Source organism: Canis lupus, chromosome 14 (assembly GCF_011100685.1).
Source record: "Canis lupus familiaris isolate Mischka breed German Shepherd chromosome 14, alternate assembly UU_Cfam_GSD_1.0, whole genome shotgun sequence".
Taxonomy (NCBI): domain Eukaryota; kingdom Metazoa; phylum Chordata; class Mammalia; order Carnivora; family Canidae; genus Canis; species Canis lupus.
Window position 1 is genome coordinate 17,910,357 of NC_049235.1, and position 16,209 is coordinate 17,926,565.

General features: G+C 35.2%; 1 protein-coding gene across 9 annotated transcripts in view; it reads left to right on the top strand.

The window, feature by feature from the left end:
• Positions 1 to 16,209, top strand: part of ANKIB1 (ankyrin repeat and IBR domain containing 1) — a 239,213-nt gene that overhangs the window by 189,713 nt on the left and 33,291 nt on the right. For all 9 annotated transcript variants that reach the window (XM_038556785.1, XM_038556781.1, XM_038556779.1 and 6 more), the window contains 3 exons: positions 2,238 to 2,326; positions 7,416 to 7,560; positions 9,211 to 9,377. In XM_038556785.1, the coding sequence (XP_038412713.1) occupies positions 2,238 to 2,326; positions 7,416 to 7,560; positions 9,211 to 9,377 (401 nt within the window). The remainder of the gene's footprint in view (positions 1 to 2,237; positions 2,327 to 7,415; positions 7,561 to 9,210; positions 9,378 to 16,209) is intronic.

Genomic DNA, 16,209 nt, shown 5'->3' on the forward strand with positions numbered 1-16,209 from the left:
TTGTGAGGTCGAGCCCTGTATCAGGCTCATACTGAATGTGGAGGCTGCTTAAAATTCTGTCTCCCTGGGCAGCCCAGTGGCTCAGCGGTTTAGCGCCACCTTCAGTCCAGGGTGTGATCCTGGAGACCGGGATCGAGTCCCGCGTCAGGTTCCTTGTATGGAGCCTGCTTCTCCCTCTGCCTGTGTCTCTGCCTCTTTCTCTCTCTGTGTGTCTCTCATGAATAAATAAATAAAATCTTAAAAAAAAAATTCTGTCTCCCTCTGTCTCTCTCCTTTTCCCTCTCCTCCCACCTGTCCCCCCCACCCCTCTGTGCTCTCACTCTCTCAAAAAAAACAGAAAAAGAAAAAATATAATATATATGTGTATGTGTGTGTGTGTATTTTGTTTTGTTTCATGGAACCTCTAATGTATTCTAGTAATTGAATCCTATATACCCTTCTTAAAGAGTTCAGTTATTTCACCCTTTGGTAAATATTCATTATCACAGAATATTTTTGCTATCTCTGAATTATAGATTGAGAAACAAAAGATTTTCTTTTCTCATTTCAAAACAGAAAACATAAAAGTTTGAGAAAGCCATCTACTTAAAATTTTATACTTAAAATTTTTTTATAAAATTTTTTTAATAAAATTTATATTTATACTTAAAATTTCTAGGTGCTTAAAGTTAAATATCAGAAGTTGAGCTTGTTGGAAGCCTGGGTGTCTCAGTCAGTTAAGTGTCTGCCTTTGCACTTGACGGGATGAGCACTGGGTGTTATACTATATGCGGGCAAATCAAACTCCAATAAAAAAATATACAAAAAAAAGCGTCTGCCTTTGGCTTCAGCCATGATCCCAGGGTCTTGGGATCGAGTCCACATCGGGCGCCCTGCTTATTGAGGAATCTGCTTCTCCCGTTCCCTCTGCCTGCTGCTCCCCCTGTTCATGCTCTTTCTCTCTGTCAAATAAATAAATAAAATCTTTTTTAAAAAATAAATAAAAGTTGAGTTTGTGATAGGTACTTTAAGTAAAAATATGAAAAAATTTTATATTGTCTTGAAAATGCTCATGATGTATTGATAATTATGTAAATATAAAATTTCAATAAAGCTTTGGAGTGTATCATCTTGATACATTTCCATAATAAATGATTGCTTTTTATTGAAAAACAGTACTGCCACTGTCTACATTTTTAATTGGCATACCATTGGTATGCTGTTACAGGAGATTCTGACATTTTTTTAATAGTTCAATCAGTCAAAATATGTGATAAAAATGAAAGCATCCTGGGTTTTATCTAGGCCTTCTCAGAAAATAGAATCCTGGGATACCTGGGTGGCTCAGCGGTTGTGTGTCTGCCTTTGGCTCAGGGCGTGATCCTGAAGTCCCGGGATCGAGTCCCGCATTGGGCTCCCTGCATGGAGCCTGCTTCTCCCTCTGCCTGTGTCTCTCATGAATAAATAAATAAACTCTTAAAAAAGAAAATAGAATCCTACTTCTATAATTTGCATCTGTAATGTTGGAATGTTTGCTTCTAACAAGTCATTGTTTAGAAGATACATAGTTTTGTAGTGGGGTTCCCTTGGGTGGAAATCATTAAATTGCTACTCAGAATAGCCTGAGTTTTTATGTTGAAAACACAAAGTTGCTCTGTTTTTGTAGACTTTCTGGAATGAGTATAGACTAAAGGACATGATAATTGAAGTGGTTATTTTGCAATGGACAATTTGATTTTGGCCTGAATAGATTTTTTAATGGTTGTTTCTTACACTTTCTTTCCCAAGTGCATAGTTACTGATAAATAAATAAATTTGGAATTTAAGAGTTTGACTTGTGCATGAAAAACATTTAAATCCCTTAATAGGGATGCCTGGAGCCTCAGCGATTAAGCTCTGCTTTCGCTCAGGGCGTGACCAGGGAATTCAGGGATCGAGTCCCACATCTGGCTCCCAGAGGGGAGCCTGCTTCTCCCTCTACTTATGTCTCTGCCTCTCTCTCTGTATCTCTCATGAATAAATAAATAAAATCTTTAAAAATAAATTAAAAATTAATCCCTTAATAGTTTATAATCAAGTAGGCATGACATTTGTTATTCAGTCAGAAATAGGCACACTGACTTTAATAACCTCCTTTATAACTTTGAAACACTTAACTTTATAATTACTATAGCAATATTTTTGCCTTAAGCTAGTGAACAAATACATATATCGTTGTCTATGACTTCGTTTAAATCGTTGCTCTTCTTCATCTCCAGTGTGACATTTGTATGTGCAGTATTTCTGTATTTGAAGACCCAGTGGATATGCCCTGTGGACATGACTTTTGTAGAGGATGCTGGGAGTCGTGAGTATATGTGCAGCTTAGTATTTCTTACTGCATGAGAACACACTGATTTGGTAATAAAATTGCCTGCTTTTGATATTCAATGATATGGATTATTCATACTGGTTTCAGAGTTGCACTGAAATATACTTTACTGCTAAGGAAGAATATTATATCTAATGTAAATTTCAAGCCTACACCTAAATGTCAAGAATAAGCATTTTTTATATTCTAATAACTTATAAGCATTTGTTTTATGTTTTCTTTACATTTTTTGTGACAAATAAATAGCCTTTAAAATCTGTAAGAATATGAATGTTTAAAATTCCTTTTTAATCAATTCAAAGTTTGGTGTCTCTTCTAGACATGGTGGGGTACAAATGGGATATTTATTTTGTTTCTTATATTTGTCTCTATTCTCCTGCCCATTATCTTGTCAATATTTAGACTCTATACCATCCCTTAATTTTGCTCTAATGTTGCACTTTTCAAGAGAGGTTTACCAACAAAACAAAGGAGAAGATCAATATAATTAATGAGAGGGAATCCCTGGGTGGCTCAGCAGTTTAGCGCTGCCTTTGGCCCAGGGCCTGATCCTGGAGACCTGGGATCAAGTCCCACGTCGGGCTCCCTGCATGGAGCCTGCTTCTCCCTCTTTCTGTGTCTCTGCCTCTCTGTGTCTTTCATGAATGAATAAATAAAAAATAAATATATATATATATAATTAATGAGAATACAATATTATATTATCTTTGCAGCACATAAATGATCAAGCAAAGCATGTCATAAGTAATTAAGGAAATCTTAAAACTCAGAAGTTTTCAAACTCTTCTTTTTTTTGGAGTACCAGATAGCAAGTGGAGGGAGCTGGGGGAGTACCACGCTGGGCGAGAGAACAAGAACCTGAGCAAATTTTCTATTTGTTTCCTTAAATAGTTATATTGATATATAATAAACTACATATTTAAAATAATTTGATAAGCCTTGACATATATACACACCCATGAAATCATTACCACAATCAAAATAATGAATATACCCATTACCCCCAAAGTTTCTTCATTTCTCCTTGAAATCCCTCCCACCCTTCTCTATCTGCCTCCCTCATCCTCTCACCACCTCCTCCCTCCCAATTTTTTAGACAACACTTATCATTCGGTCACTCTGATTTCATTTTGAATACATTTTCTTTTCCTCTAAGTCAGGATATGGAGGAAAATTTCATTTGGAGGGGGGAAATATTATGGTTTCCTAAAAAGTCAGAATAAATTAGAGTAACTGGTCATTGTTCTTAAAACATAGACTAGATTCTACCCTGAGTCTAATTCGATAAGATCAAACCAATACAACTGATACATAAACTGATCAGCAAGGGTCAAGTTTACAATCCAAAGCTAACTTTGACCTAATTATGAATGCAGAAAATCTGCCACAGGTACAGTACTTTATTTAGCTTAAAATTGTTAATTCTGTTGTATTAGTATTTTCTGGATTCTACCAAGTTTGCTATTGTTGACCGTGGTTTCTGTGTGAAAACTGAGCCTCCCCAAGGGATTTACTTGAATTTTTTGAACTTCCTTTACCTCCCTCACCATACTTGTATCACAGGAACCATCTCCCATACTCATCACAGACTAGCCATGGGAAGTTTATGGTAAGATTCAAATTTGAAAAATCTAATGATTATTTTCTGTGTTACTTTATCAACCTGCCTAGGATTCCCCTCCTTTCATCCTGCCAGTAGTTCTTGTCAAATCAAGCAGCAGGAAAACAAGTTCCAGGTTGGGTGGTTTGTGCATTGATAAAATCATTTTTAAAATAATTGTTGTCCTTTCATAGGCATGTAGAAAAGAAACTTCTTTGTTGAAGAAACAAGAAAGGAATTTTAAAAATCGTTAGGTAGTTCAAAAACTGAATTAATTTTACTCTTCCTACTCCATAATATTATCAATCTAATAGATGCTTTGAAGTATCTACTTCAAGGACTTAAATGAAAGGGAAATAATTATTTTCTACCCAGCCTAGATTATCCTTCCTGCTACTTATTGTTGATTTAGGTAAGTGGTAACCTCCCTGTACCTCAGTTTCCTTATCTATAAAATGGTGCTAATAGTAAGTACATCATAGGATTACTGTCAGACTGTTAGATAGCTTAATAAATGTAAAATGCTTAAAACAAATAGGGCCTAGCACATAGTTACCACTCAATAAATGATAGTTATTATCCTCTTCATAAGGATGATTGGCCTACAAGATAAAAACATGGGTAAAGTTTGCCCCAGATTTCTCTGTCAACTTTTTTCCTTGACATGACAAGCTCACTTAATTCATCTTCCAGAAAAGTCTACTATAAAACCAAGTCCAAGCAATCATCATTTATTGTTGCTCTTTCAAATAAAAATAATGTTTCATGATAAAAGCAGGTAGGTCTACTTGTAACTTAAACAGTTTCCTAAGTGCTTTTCCTTGAGACAGCCACCTTGCTTTGTTTGGTATGCCCCGGAAGTTCATTATGCTTAAATTCCCCATTCCTTTTGCACAGAATACCCAAAAGATGTATACTTGTGAGTTAACATTTAATATAATAAACTAAATAATCAATAAATTTTATTAATAATTAACGAGTAATTCATAATTTTTATTACTCCGTCAAGGATATTCTTAAATGAAACTGGCTTTTTTTTTTCTTTAACTGCAAGTGGAAAGCAGTGAAAAATATAAAATCTACCAGTGTAGTTTTAGTACCACTGCCATGATTCATGCTAAGGCACTAGCAGTTTTAACTAAAAAATAAAACAGCTTTAATACATACCATTATGAAAATAGTTTTGACCTCATAAATCCCCTGAAAAGTCTCAGGTCCACAAATCACACCTTGAGAACTGCTGCTCTGTAGTATTTCCCCTAATATTTCATCCATCTTTATTTCTGCCAAATTGTTTTTCCTGACACACAGTATTACAGGTAATTTTTACCTGACAACTAAGACACAGAATGCCCTTCTGTTGGGATATGTCAGAGTTTTATGATGCTTGTGTGGTTTTTAAATCATATTGAAAAACGGAGTAAGATTTTAAACATGTTGAATTTTAAATGCATATGAGACATTTAAGGAAAAACATTGTGTGTAGTCAAGATCTGTAGCTAAGAAGGGAGATCCAGGCTTTAAATTTCAGAGTCATCAGCATGTAGGTGATAGTTTTAAGTTGAGAATATTTAGATCACCCAGGAAGATTGAATGAAATCAGAAGGAGGGGAGAGTCCTGGTGTGAAAACCCTAGAGAACAATAAAACATAAATGATCAGGAGAGTAAAAAGCACTAGTGAAAAAGACAAATAAGGATCAACCAAAGGTAAGAAGAATGCCAGAGGGAAAAAAAATAAGTCCTAGAAGCCAGGGAAAAGAGAGAATCTGAAAGAAGGAACTGTTTAGCAGTGTGTGATGCTCCAGAGAAGTCAAGGCAGATAAAAACAGAGGTCTTGAATCCTTGGGCTAATGGGTAGTCTTAATGGCCTTGTTAAGAGCTGGCCATTCGGTGAAGAGGTTATAAAAGCCAGATTAAAAAAAAAAAAAAAAAAAAAAAAGCCAGAGTATCGCAGGTTGAGAAGTCAGTGGGATGGACTTGAGGAAGAAATGACAAATCATCAAGCTATTTTGTCAAGAAACTGACATGAAAGGAAAATGGAGCTAAAAAGAATCATTTAATTGAGAATGTTTCAGGGTAGGAAAAACTTGAGCATATTGACTGTGTCAAAGAAAAGACCCGTGAGGGAAGGACAGAGAGAGAGAGGATAGGTTTCTGGATTGTGCAAATTCTGGAGCTGGCCAGAGTTTTTACGGATTAGCTTGGGGATAAAGGAGGAAGCCCTCTTTCACTGAAATGAGTGAGAAGAAGGCAAAGATAGCTAAAGATATGGCTAGCTGTGGGGTGTAGCAGGGAGGATATTAAGAGAGGGCTCTGTTTTCTTTGAAGTGCCAGATGAAATTGCTGAAGAAGGTGGAAATGGGGCAGAAGGAACAGATCTGATGAGGTCTCAGTTAGCTTGATTTTTTTATTTTTAAGTGCAGTTGAATTAAGACACTGAGAACCAAAGGAAAATACTGCAGGCAGAATAGTCAAACTGTTGATGGTGATCCCTAGAGAATGGTGACTTAATTACTTGTTTTTCCATTTATTTTCTCTAGGTTTAAGTGTTAAATCACACTTCAAAAACTCATTTGTTTTCTTGTTTTTCCATAGGTGGTAATAATAATAATAATAATAATAATAATAATAATACCCTTGCTAAAATTTATGAATTCTTATTCTATGCCAGGCACCATCCAGATAGTCATACACATTATATCATATAATCTGTATAACAACCCCAAGAAGCACTTACTATTATCTCCATTTTACAGATAGTGAACCTGAGGGGCAAAACAGGTAAATAAATTGCTGAAGATTATGCAACTTGTTAGTGACAGACCTGGAATTCTCTAACTCAAAATCCTCCTCCTTAATCACTTAATTCACCTTGGGCTAGATTCCTGCCACTCTCCAGGAGACCTTTTCCCTGCTATCTTAACTAGTATACCTAGAATAGGACATGCAACTTAATATTCGTCTAAATGAAATATAAGCAAAAAGTCTTTTCTTCAAAAAGTATGCTATCTTCCAGTGCCACTCCCAAATATCATGGATTATCCATGACTTAATTTTCTATAAGTGCTCCCTTTTCTTTAAATGTATAGAATATTGAAAATTGAGCATGACCTTTTTAAACCATTCATTTCTAAAATTTTAATGTTAAATATATTGTTTCAGTTTTTGGAGGATAAAGCAAAAGAGGAACATGTAAAAACTATATATATAACATAAATATGAGTATATATATTCACATAATATGTGTATGTGTATAAATGAATGAATGGTCGGGCAGGTAGTAAGTGTTCAATAATGTTTGTGAGTTATATGAACCAGTGTATTACAATCGATAATCCATATTTTGTTCATTGGTGCTATTTTAATTATACTCTAACCAAAAAGTCAGCATAAAGAAAAACTTCTTAGAATGTGCAAATAAATTATGATCTTCCTTTTTTTCTATCAATTGATAATTTTAATAGGTTTTTGAATCTGAAAATTCAAGAAGGTGAAGCTCACAACATTTTCTGCCCTGCATATGATTGCTTCCAACTTGTGCCTGTGGATATCATAGAAAGTGTAGTTTCTAAGGAAATGGACAAACGATACCTACAGTTTGATATTAAGGTATCCTGCCAGTCAACTGATTTCCATCATTTTAATTTTATTAAACCTATATAACACATTTTGATTTTTGTTTTATTTTTGAAAACACATAAAACTTTGGACTCTGACTTTTATCTCCCAGAAAAACTTCATGAAGGAATGGTGACATTAGTGAAAGTTTTAAGCTAAAGTATTAGTAGGTTTTTTTAAAATATTTTATTTATTTGTTTGTTTGTTTATTTAAGAGAGAGAAAGAGAGCATGCATATGCATGTAAGTGGGAGGAGGGGCAGAGGAAGAGGGAGGGAGAGAATCTCAATCATTTCCACGCTCAGCACAGGGCTTGATCTTACAACCCTGAGATCATGATCTGAGCCAAAACCAAGAGTTGGACACTTAACAAACTGAGCCATCAGGTGCCCTAAAGCATTTTGTTATAGTCATGATAGATATAAAAGTAAAAAGCTGAAGTAGTAAATCACAAAAATAGAATTTGTTCAAAACTATTTACTAATTTGCCTATTGCACTTTTAAAACGGATTGATCAAGACAGTGTTCAAAGTAGATAGTACCTATTTGCAGTTTTCCAAAAGACACATATTTTAAACTTCTAAATAGAAATATTCAGAAATAAAGATTATCAACTTGGAATTGGTTTTTTCAAAGAATAGTTTCATTTTTATTTTTTTTCTGTCTTTATTTCCATTTAAGAATTGTCTGTCCAGGGCAGCCTGGGTGGCTCAGCAGTTGAGCGCCAGCCCAGGGCATGACCCTGGAGACCCAAGATGGAGTCCCAAATCAGGCTCCTTGTGAGGAACCTGCTTCTCCCTCTGCCTGTGTCTCTGCCTCTCTTTCTCTCTGTGTCTCTCGTGAATAAATAAATAAATAAAATCTTTTTTTTTTTTTAAAGAGTTGTCTGTCTAAAAGTATGCAAGTTGCTTTCTTGTGTGATTTAAAAATTGCACTTTGGGGGGGTGTCTGGGTGGCTCAGTCAGTTAAGCATCCGACTCTTGATTTCAGCTCAAGTCATGATCTCCAGGTCATGAGATTAATTAAGCCTGACTTGGGCCCTGCGGGGAGTCTGCTTAAGACTTTTTTCTCTCCCTCTCCTTCTACTCCTCCCCCCACTCACAGGCATCTGCTCTCGCACTGTTTCTTAAAAATTTTTTGACTGCTTTGTGCAGATTTTTTGTAGTTTAAACCCTATGACATATGAACTTTTCAAAAAGATGCCCTGTTTCATAACAAACCATCATAATACTGATTTTTAGGTATTATTAGGGTGCCGTTTAGAAATTTACAGTTCAAATGCAACTAATAGTCTTATAATTGTTTTCCATCAGAAAAGCAATGCATTGTATGAGAGAACATTTTTAAAATACACATTTTCTGTGTAAATAATTGCATTTTTATCATCTACCTGGTTTTTAGATTTAAAAAAAAAAAACATAAATTTAAAAAGTCACATTATTACTAAGGTAATTACCTCTTTTTTCCTTCTTACTAATTTCCATACTTTCTGGTACTAAATTAAGTATTTCTTGAGCTTGATTACTCCTTGTTTTTTATTTCACTCTTTTTTTTTCTCTCTAAAGTAAACTGACCTGCGATACACTCTGAAAATTAAGAGGTAATATATTTCTATTGTGTTTTATTATTGCTGTTTCAACAGGCCTTTGTTGAAAATAATCCTGCCATTAAATGGTGTCCTACTCCAGGCTGTGAAAGAGCAGTCAGACTTACAAAACAAGGGTCAAATACATCTGGGTCTGATACACTCAGCTTTCCCTTGCTCAGAGCTCCTGCTGTGGACTGTGGAAAAGGACACCTCTTCTGCTGGTCAGTATAAGACAAGTTGGAATCAGCCTAATCACCTTTCTAATAGATTTTAAAGAGACTTTGCACCTTGAATTAGGCCTTTAAAGTGTATATTTTATATCATTCTTTTTAAATTAAAACATGTATAATGAATAGTCATAGCTTAATTTGTTTTGTGCTTGATGTGTACCAAGCATTATGCCAGATATTTTCATATATTAAATTCTCCCAACAATGCTATGAGTTGAGTGTTATTATTACACCCATTTTATAGATAAACTCAAGCATAGAGAAGTTGCCCAGGGTCATGTAGCTGAGAAATGGCAAAAATAGGATTAGAGCCCAGCTCTGATTTCAGAGCCCATGCCCTTAAACTCTAGTAATAAATTGCTGAAAATAGATTAGAGCATGTTTAGAGCTTAACTTTTTTTCTTAAAATTGAAGACTCCAGCATGGAGTCTTCATGGATGCCCAGAATTAACTAAAACAGTTTTCCCAAATTTTCATCCTAGGCCCCAACAAGTAAGATTTTGCCTTAGTAGGTTTTGGAGTAGCACCCCAAAAAAGAAGCTCATAGGTAGTTCTAATGCACAGTCGTAGTTAAAAATCACTTTGTATGTCTACTCAATAAGTATGAACTGATGATAAATAGCAATGGATAGCCTTTATAATTGTATAGTTAATTATGTCTGACATCACCATTCTGCTTTATTCAGAATAGATGTAATGACAATTAACTGTTTGGTTTTTTAGTAATTAAATAATCAGAAAAAGAAACAGAATTTGTTCTCCTTTTTTCTCATTTCCAGATTTATTGCATATGCAAGGATATACTTTAGATGGATATAAGACTCTACTTACTTATCAGAAACCAAAGTCAACTTTATTTTTCTCTGATCTTAGCCCATCTTCTCTTTTTATCTTCTAAATGCTTTACTAATTTATATTTTCCTTTTTTATAGCTTCCCCACCAATCCTCTAAATTAGCCTTTTTTTCAACTAGGATGCTACATGAACCAGAGAACTCAGAAATCGATTTATGTAATAACTTTTCTCAATTTTCACAAGGATAATACATGATTAGTATCATTTCATTTCATTTATTTTTAGGCTTTTAAAAAATATTTATTTACTTGAGAGAGAGCTAGAGAGGGCCAGGGAGAGAGAGAGAACCTGCAATTAGCATTAGAATCCTCTCTGGTTTCTGTGGTCTAGTTTTTACTAAATTTTACTTCTGATTAGCTTTCACTTTTTGGTGTTCTTCCCCACCTTTGTATGCTGCAAGTAGTAAGTTTGATTTGACTAAACATGACAAAGCTAAGTGGAAAAACCTACCAATATAGGTTAAACTGTATGAATGAGTCTATAAACATATATGTTGCTGTAAACTGTACATTTCTAGACCAATGTTTGGAGAAATGTATTAGCTTATTCTTTGTCACACTCCAAAATATCAGGCTGGTTATATTCAAGATTAATTAGAGATGATATGCCAAGACCACAGGCCCTCTTTTGAATTTTATCCCAGTTCAGGGGATCTGTGAATGGCCAGATGGATTCAAGGTCACTTTTGGTAATTATTTATTCTTTCTCCTGTTCAGAAGAGTAGCAGAGAGCTTAGCAAATAGAATCATCATTTTCTGGATATAGCTATTCTCTATTCCAATTTAATTCTAGTATTCTGGGATTTTTACATTGCCTGCTTCACCTCTGTAGGCATTAATTTGCAGTCTCTGTTTTTACATTCTTATCTTCCTATTCTTACTCATGTAGTATAAGAGCTTTACTTATAATCAGAAATTTGTATAAATTTAAAAAATTCTAAATAGAATTCTACTGCCCTTATTTACTATTTCAAAGAGAGGCAAAATCTGCTATATGCAAAAGGAAGCTTTATAAGAGATATTTTTATAAAATAAAGGCTTGTGATTCAGGGTTTTGCTTCTTTCTCCAGAAAGCTCAGAAATATTCTCTAAAGATGATAACAAAAACCACAAGAAAAGGCAATAATAGTTCCTTCTTTTTAAGAGCTGCATGCAACAGGATGAGTTGAGAGCCATCCTCAAGGAGTGTGTGCCTGGATATAACGGAACATATTTATTGATAGAAGGAAAGGTAGGGGTAGACATTTCCCTTCCCACCACAGGATAACCCATCTATTGTAACCTGTTCACCCAACAGTTCTTTGCCCTTGTTAACTGAACCTAGAATGCTTTCTCCCCTAGACTGTATTAATTATATTTTGTCTGATTTGATATATTGTCCCTGTACATTATTCACAACTTGAGCCAATGACCATCTCACCTCTGTTTTTAGTAAGTGGAATATGCTGCTATGTAACTTCTGTGCCCTCTGAACTAACTCACAGTCTTTTGTTTCTGAGGCAACTCTTTAAAGATTTTCTAGGGGGCACCTGGGTGTCTCAGTCAATTAAGCATCTGCCTTTAGCTCAAGTTATCATCTCAGGGTCAAGCTGTACATCAGACCCTGGGCTCAGTGTGGAATCTGCTTGTCCCTCTCCCTCTGCTCCTTCCCCCACTTGTGCTCTCTATCTCTAAAACAAATAAAATCTTTTAAAAGTAATAAAGATTTGTTGTCAAAAAATACTTCTAATACCACCCAAATGCTAATCTATGAGAAGAACTCCAATTTACCCTTATGTATAGTGGTCATTTCTCTCCTGTCTCACCTCAGAGTGTCTCCAGTCCCTTTAATCACTAAAAATGAAGAAACTTAATTGAATTTATCTCTTCTAAATCCATAGAAGTCAAATATATTTTAGAGTTATGCAATAAAATTGGCTGGATATTTTAAACTCGGAGCTCTGGAGCATTTATTTACTGAACTATGCAAAGAAACCTTTAAAATAATGTCACCATCACCATGAAACAAATTGCACCAAATAAGATTTGGGTTATAGTGATACAACTAATAAGAAATCACAGCATCAGGTCTCTAGTCCACTGAAGTTTCCAGTGCATCAGAGTACAACATGCAGACTTGTCAGGTATTTCAGGAAATTTCACAAGGGAATGTGCATTAGTGCATTAATATTGTCATCAACTCATTCTATTTTCCTCCAATACCCACAGTATGAATTTTTATAAAACCTACTTTGCTGTTAGAATCATGGATCTTGATTGAGTTAAAGCAATACTTCATCTCCTCCACAGATTTCACAGGCAACAGACTCTTTAAGAGTCCTCTGGGCAAAATAAATGTTGTTCTTGTTTGTGGGCCTTAATAGTTGAGTCTCATCTTCTCTTGCAAAATTAGAGTCTCAGTCCCTTAGCTTAATAGCTCTGGTTCTGGGAAAAGATTTTTCCAGACTGGCAGTATTTAGCTACTTAAGTATCAGAGTCCTGCCAACAAACAGAACCTATTCCCCAGCTTGTCCTAGGCCCAGAAATGAAACATGATATGTATTTGATAGAAATTAATCATAAGACCCTGTTTTAAGTATCATGTCTACTCTATACAAAGTATCACACCCATCTAAATAAATACATGGTTGAGAATCAGGAGACACAGGGCCTACATTTGAGACTTAACTGCCACTAACTAGCTGTGACTTGATGGTAAACAAGCATCCTCTCTTGTAACACAGTAATACAGTTGAAGCCTTTGTAACTGATGCAATCAACATAAAATATACTAGTTCCAAAGCTGAACTATTTGGCTTCAAATCTTAGCTCATCTGCTTGTTGTCTATGTGACCTTTGTCAAAGTGCTGAGCCTTTCCATGCATGTAAAATAGGAATAATAGTACCAGTTTCAAAGAATAGTTATGTGAATTAGTCAGTACATGTAAGGTATTACAACATTGCCTGGTAGTTAAAATATTAGTTCTTGTTTGTTTAGAGAGAGAGAGAGAGAGAGAGGTGGGGGGAGAGGCAGAGGGAGAGAATCTTAAGTAGGCTCCATACCCAACACGGAGCCTATTATAGGGCTCGATCTCCCAACGCTGAGGTGACCTGAGCCAAATCAAGAGTTGGACACCTAACTGACAGAGCCATCCATGCACCCCAAAAATATTAGTTTTTTTAAAGTTATAATTTTTAGTTAATTAGGGGAGAAAGTTTTCTAAAGGAAGAGAATCATAAAATGAGGATTTCTACTTATTTACTCAAGACCCACTCAGGGTCCTTAATAAAGTTCTAAGATGGCAGTGAATTGAAATTGTCAACTTCTTGATAGGAATTTCTTTCATCAGGTTATGAAACTAGTAGATTTTTTCCTTTTCCAGAATGCTTTGTGTATATTCCTGTCAGTGTTGTGCGTATTGAAAATTTTCAAGGAAAGAGACATTCCTTGATTTCTTGATATTAGTAACTATGGTATTTGGACAGGGTTAAGGATTTTATATTAGACAACCTTTTTTTCTTTATAATGAAGCACTTTTCCCCCTAGTGAACTTACTCTATTGGTGTGTATGAATTTCAGTTGACTGTGGCAAAATTCCTTTTCCAATTCCCTTGTTTTTAATGACATTTTGAGGTATAAACTCAACAACAGGTACTAGGTCTGTCAGAATACTTGTCACCAGTCAGCTAGTCTTAGTTAAAACTTTTCTCAGGAGTTTAGCTTTCCAGAATCTATAGAACATTCTAGTCTCTTTATTACTTGTCTCAGAATAACCTCTCTCCCTACACATGGCATAATTCAGATTATCAATCACGTAATATCTGGTAGCATTGTTATTACCATTCTTTAAAGTAATTTGGGCTTATTATCCCAAATACCTTAGTTTTAAAAGGCAACCTCTAGCTTCTTTTTTAATTTATAGTACTTATTCTTTTTTTTTAAATTTACAAGCCTCTCCTTTTTATACCCTCTTAGCATTCCATTGGAAACTGCCATCCAGTTAGAACATTCAGAAGTGATCCTGCTGATTGAGCTATCTAGCACCTGAGGAAGCAGCAGGTCTATGTCCTCCTATGAGGTTCTGGAAAAGAACATCTTTTGTTGCTCTGTAATGCAACACAGCCTCAGACAACCAAGCATACCAATCAGCAATTATGACCTTTTGAAGAAATAGCTTTTATTTTTTCAGACTCCATTTGAAAACATTAGGCTTTCCTCTCCTGCCCCGCCCCACCATGAATATTTTCTCAGTTCTGTCAGAAAATGTCCTGACACCAGAGCCAGTCATACTGGTATTGATTCTAATAGGGAAAAAATATTCAATGTGCTGTTTATAATCTTCAGAGGGGAAACTCTTAAAGTTAATGGAAATAATTAATTCATTGACTTCATTTGTTTTAGATACTTCAGATACAGAAATCTATTTTACATCTAAGCTTTTTTTTTTTTTTTTAAATTAAGTCATGAGAAATGTAGGTTCTGTATTCTCAAGCACCATATAGAAACACTATTCCTAGATCTGTGGTGTATTTTTTACTCTAGTGTATGCTAGTATAGATGTCAAATTAAAAGTAACAATTATCACAGACATCCCTTACATTTCTGGGAAGCAGAGTTTATTTTAATATGTACTAAAAAGTGAGTGTAATATATCTGCTTCATTTTTTTTAGTTACATTTTTAATCAACTCAGTATTTTTTGAATGACTATTAAGCTATCCCTAAGTTACTAAGAAACTTTATAAAACCACAGATATGGAAAAGATTTTCTAAATGCCAGATTCAACAATGTCAGGAATTAAAGCAAAGCAAATTACTCTTTCAAGATAATTCGTGCTTTTTTTTTCTTTAAAGCATATATTTTATATACATATAAGATATATATGTATATATTTATATATATGTGTGTGTGTACATCAGTGGTTATTAAGTACATTCCTAATGTTGTACAACCTTTTCTTATCCATTTACGGGACTTTTACCCATACTAACTAAACAGAAACGCTAACCATTCCCCATCCTCCCTTGCCGCATAGCCACTGGTAACCACCATTCTATTTTCTGTCTCTGAATTCCCTGTTCTGGATATTTAATGTAAGTGGAATCATATGATATTTTTCCTTTTGTGTCTGACTTACTACGCTTAGCATAATGTCTCAAAATTCATCCATGTTGTAGTGTATATCAGAATTTTATTCCTTTTATGGCCTACTGATATTCTACTATGTGTATATATACCACATTTTGTTTATTTGTTCTCTGTTGATGGACACGTGGGTTGTTAACCATATTCTGGCTATTGTGAATAATGCTGTTGTGAACACTGGTGAAAAAGTTTTAGTCATTTCTTTCAATTCTTTTAGGTATATACCTAGGAGTGGAATTGATAGATCAGGTAATAATTCTGGCTTATATTCTGAAGAACTACCAAACTTTTCCATAGCAACTGCATCATTTTAGTTTCCTCAGAGCACTGTGTAAAGATTCCAGTTTCTCCACATCCTTTCCAACACTTGTTATCTTCCATTTTTTAATAGTAGTTATTTTAATGTGCTTGAAGTAGAATTGTTAGATCCTTTTTTTTAAGATTTTATTTATTTATTTGAGAGAGAGCACAAATGCAGGGATGGACAAGAGGGAGGGGGGAAGCAGACGCCCCACTGAGCAGGGAGCCCAACACGGGGCTTGATCCCAGGACCCCAAGGTCATGATCTGAGCCAAAGGCAGATGCTTAACCAACTGAGCAACCCAGGTACCCTGTTACATTCTTTTTTTTTTTTTTTTTTTTTTTTTTTATGGTAGTCACAGAGAGAGAGAGAGGCAGAGACACAGGCAGAGGGAGAAGCAGGCTCCATGCACCGGGAGCCCAACGTGGGATTTGATCCCGGTTCTCCAGGATCGCACCCTGGGCCAAGGGCAGGCGCCAAACCGCTGCGCCACCCAGGGATCCCTGTTACATTCTTAATACAGTAAAATGTTACTTCTTAGTT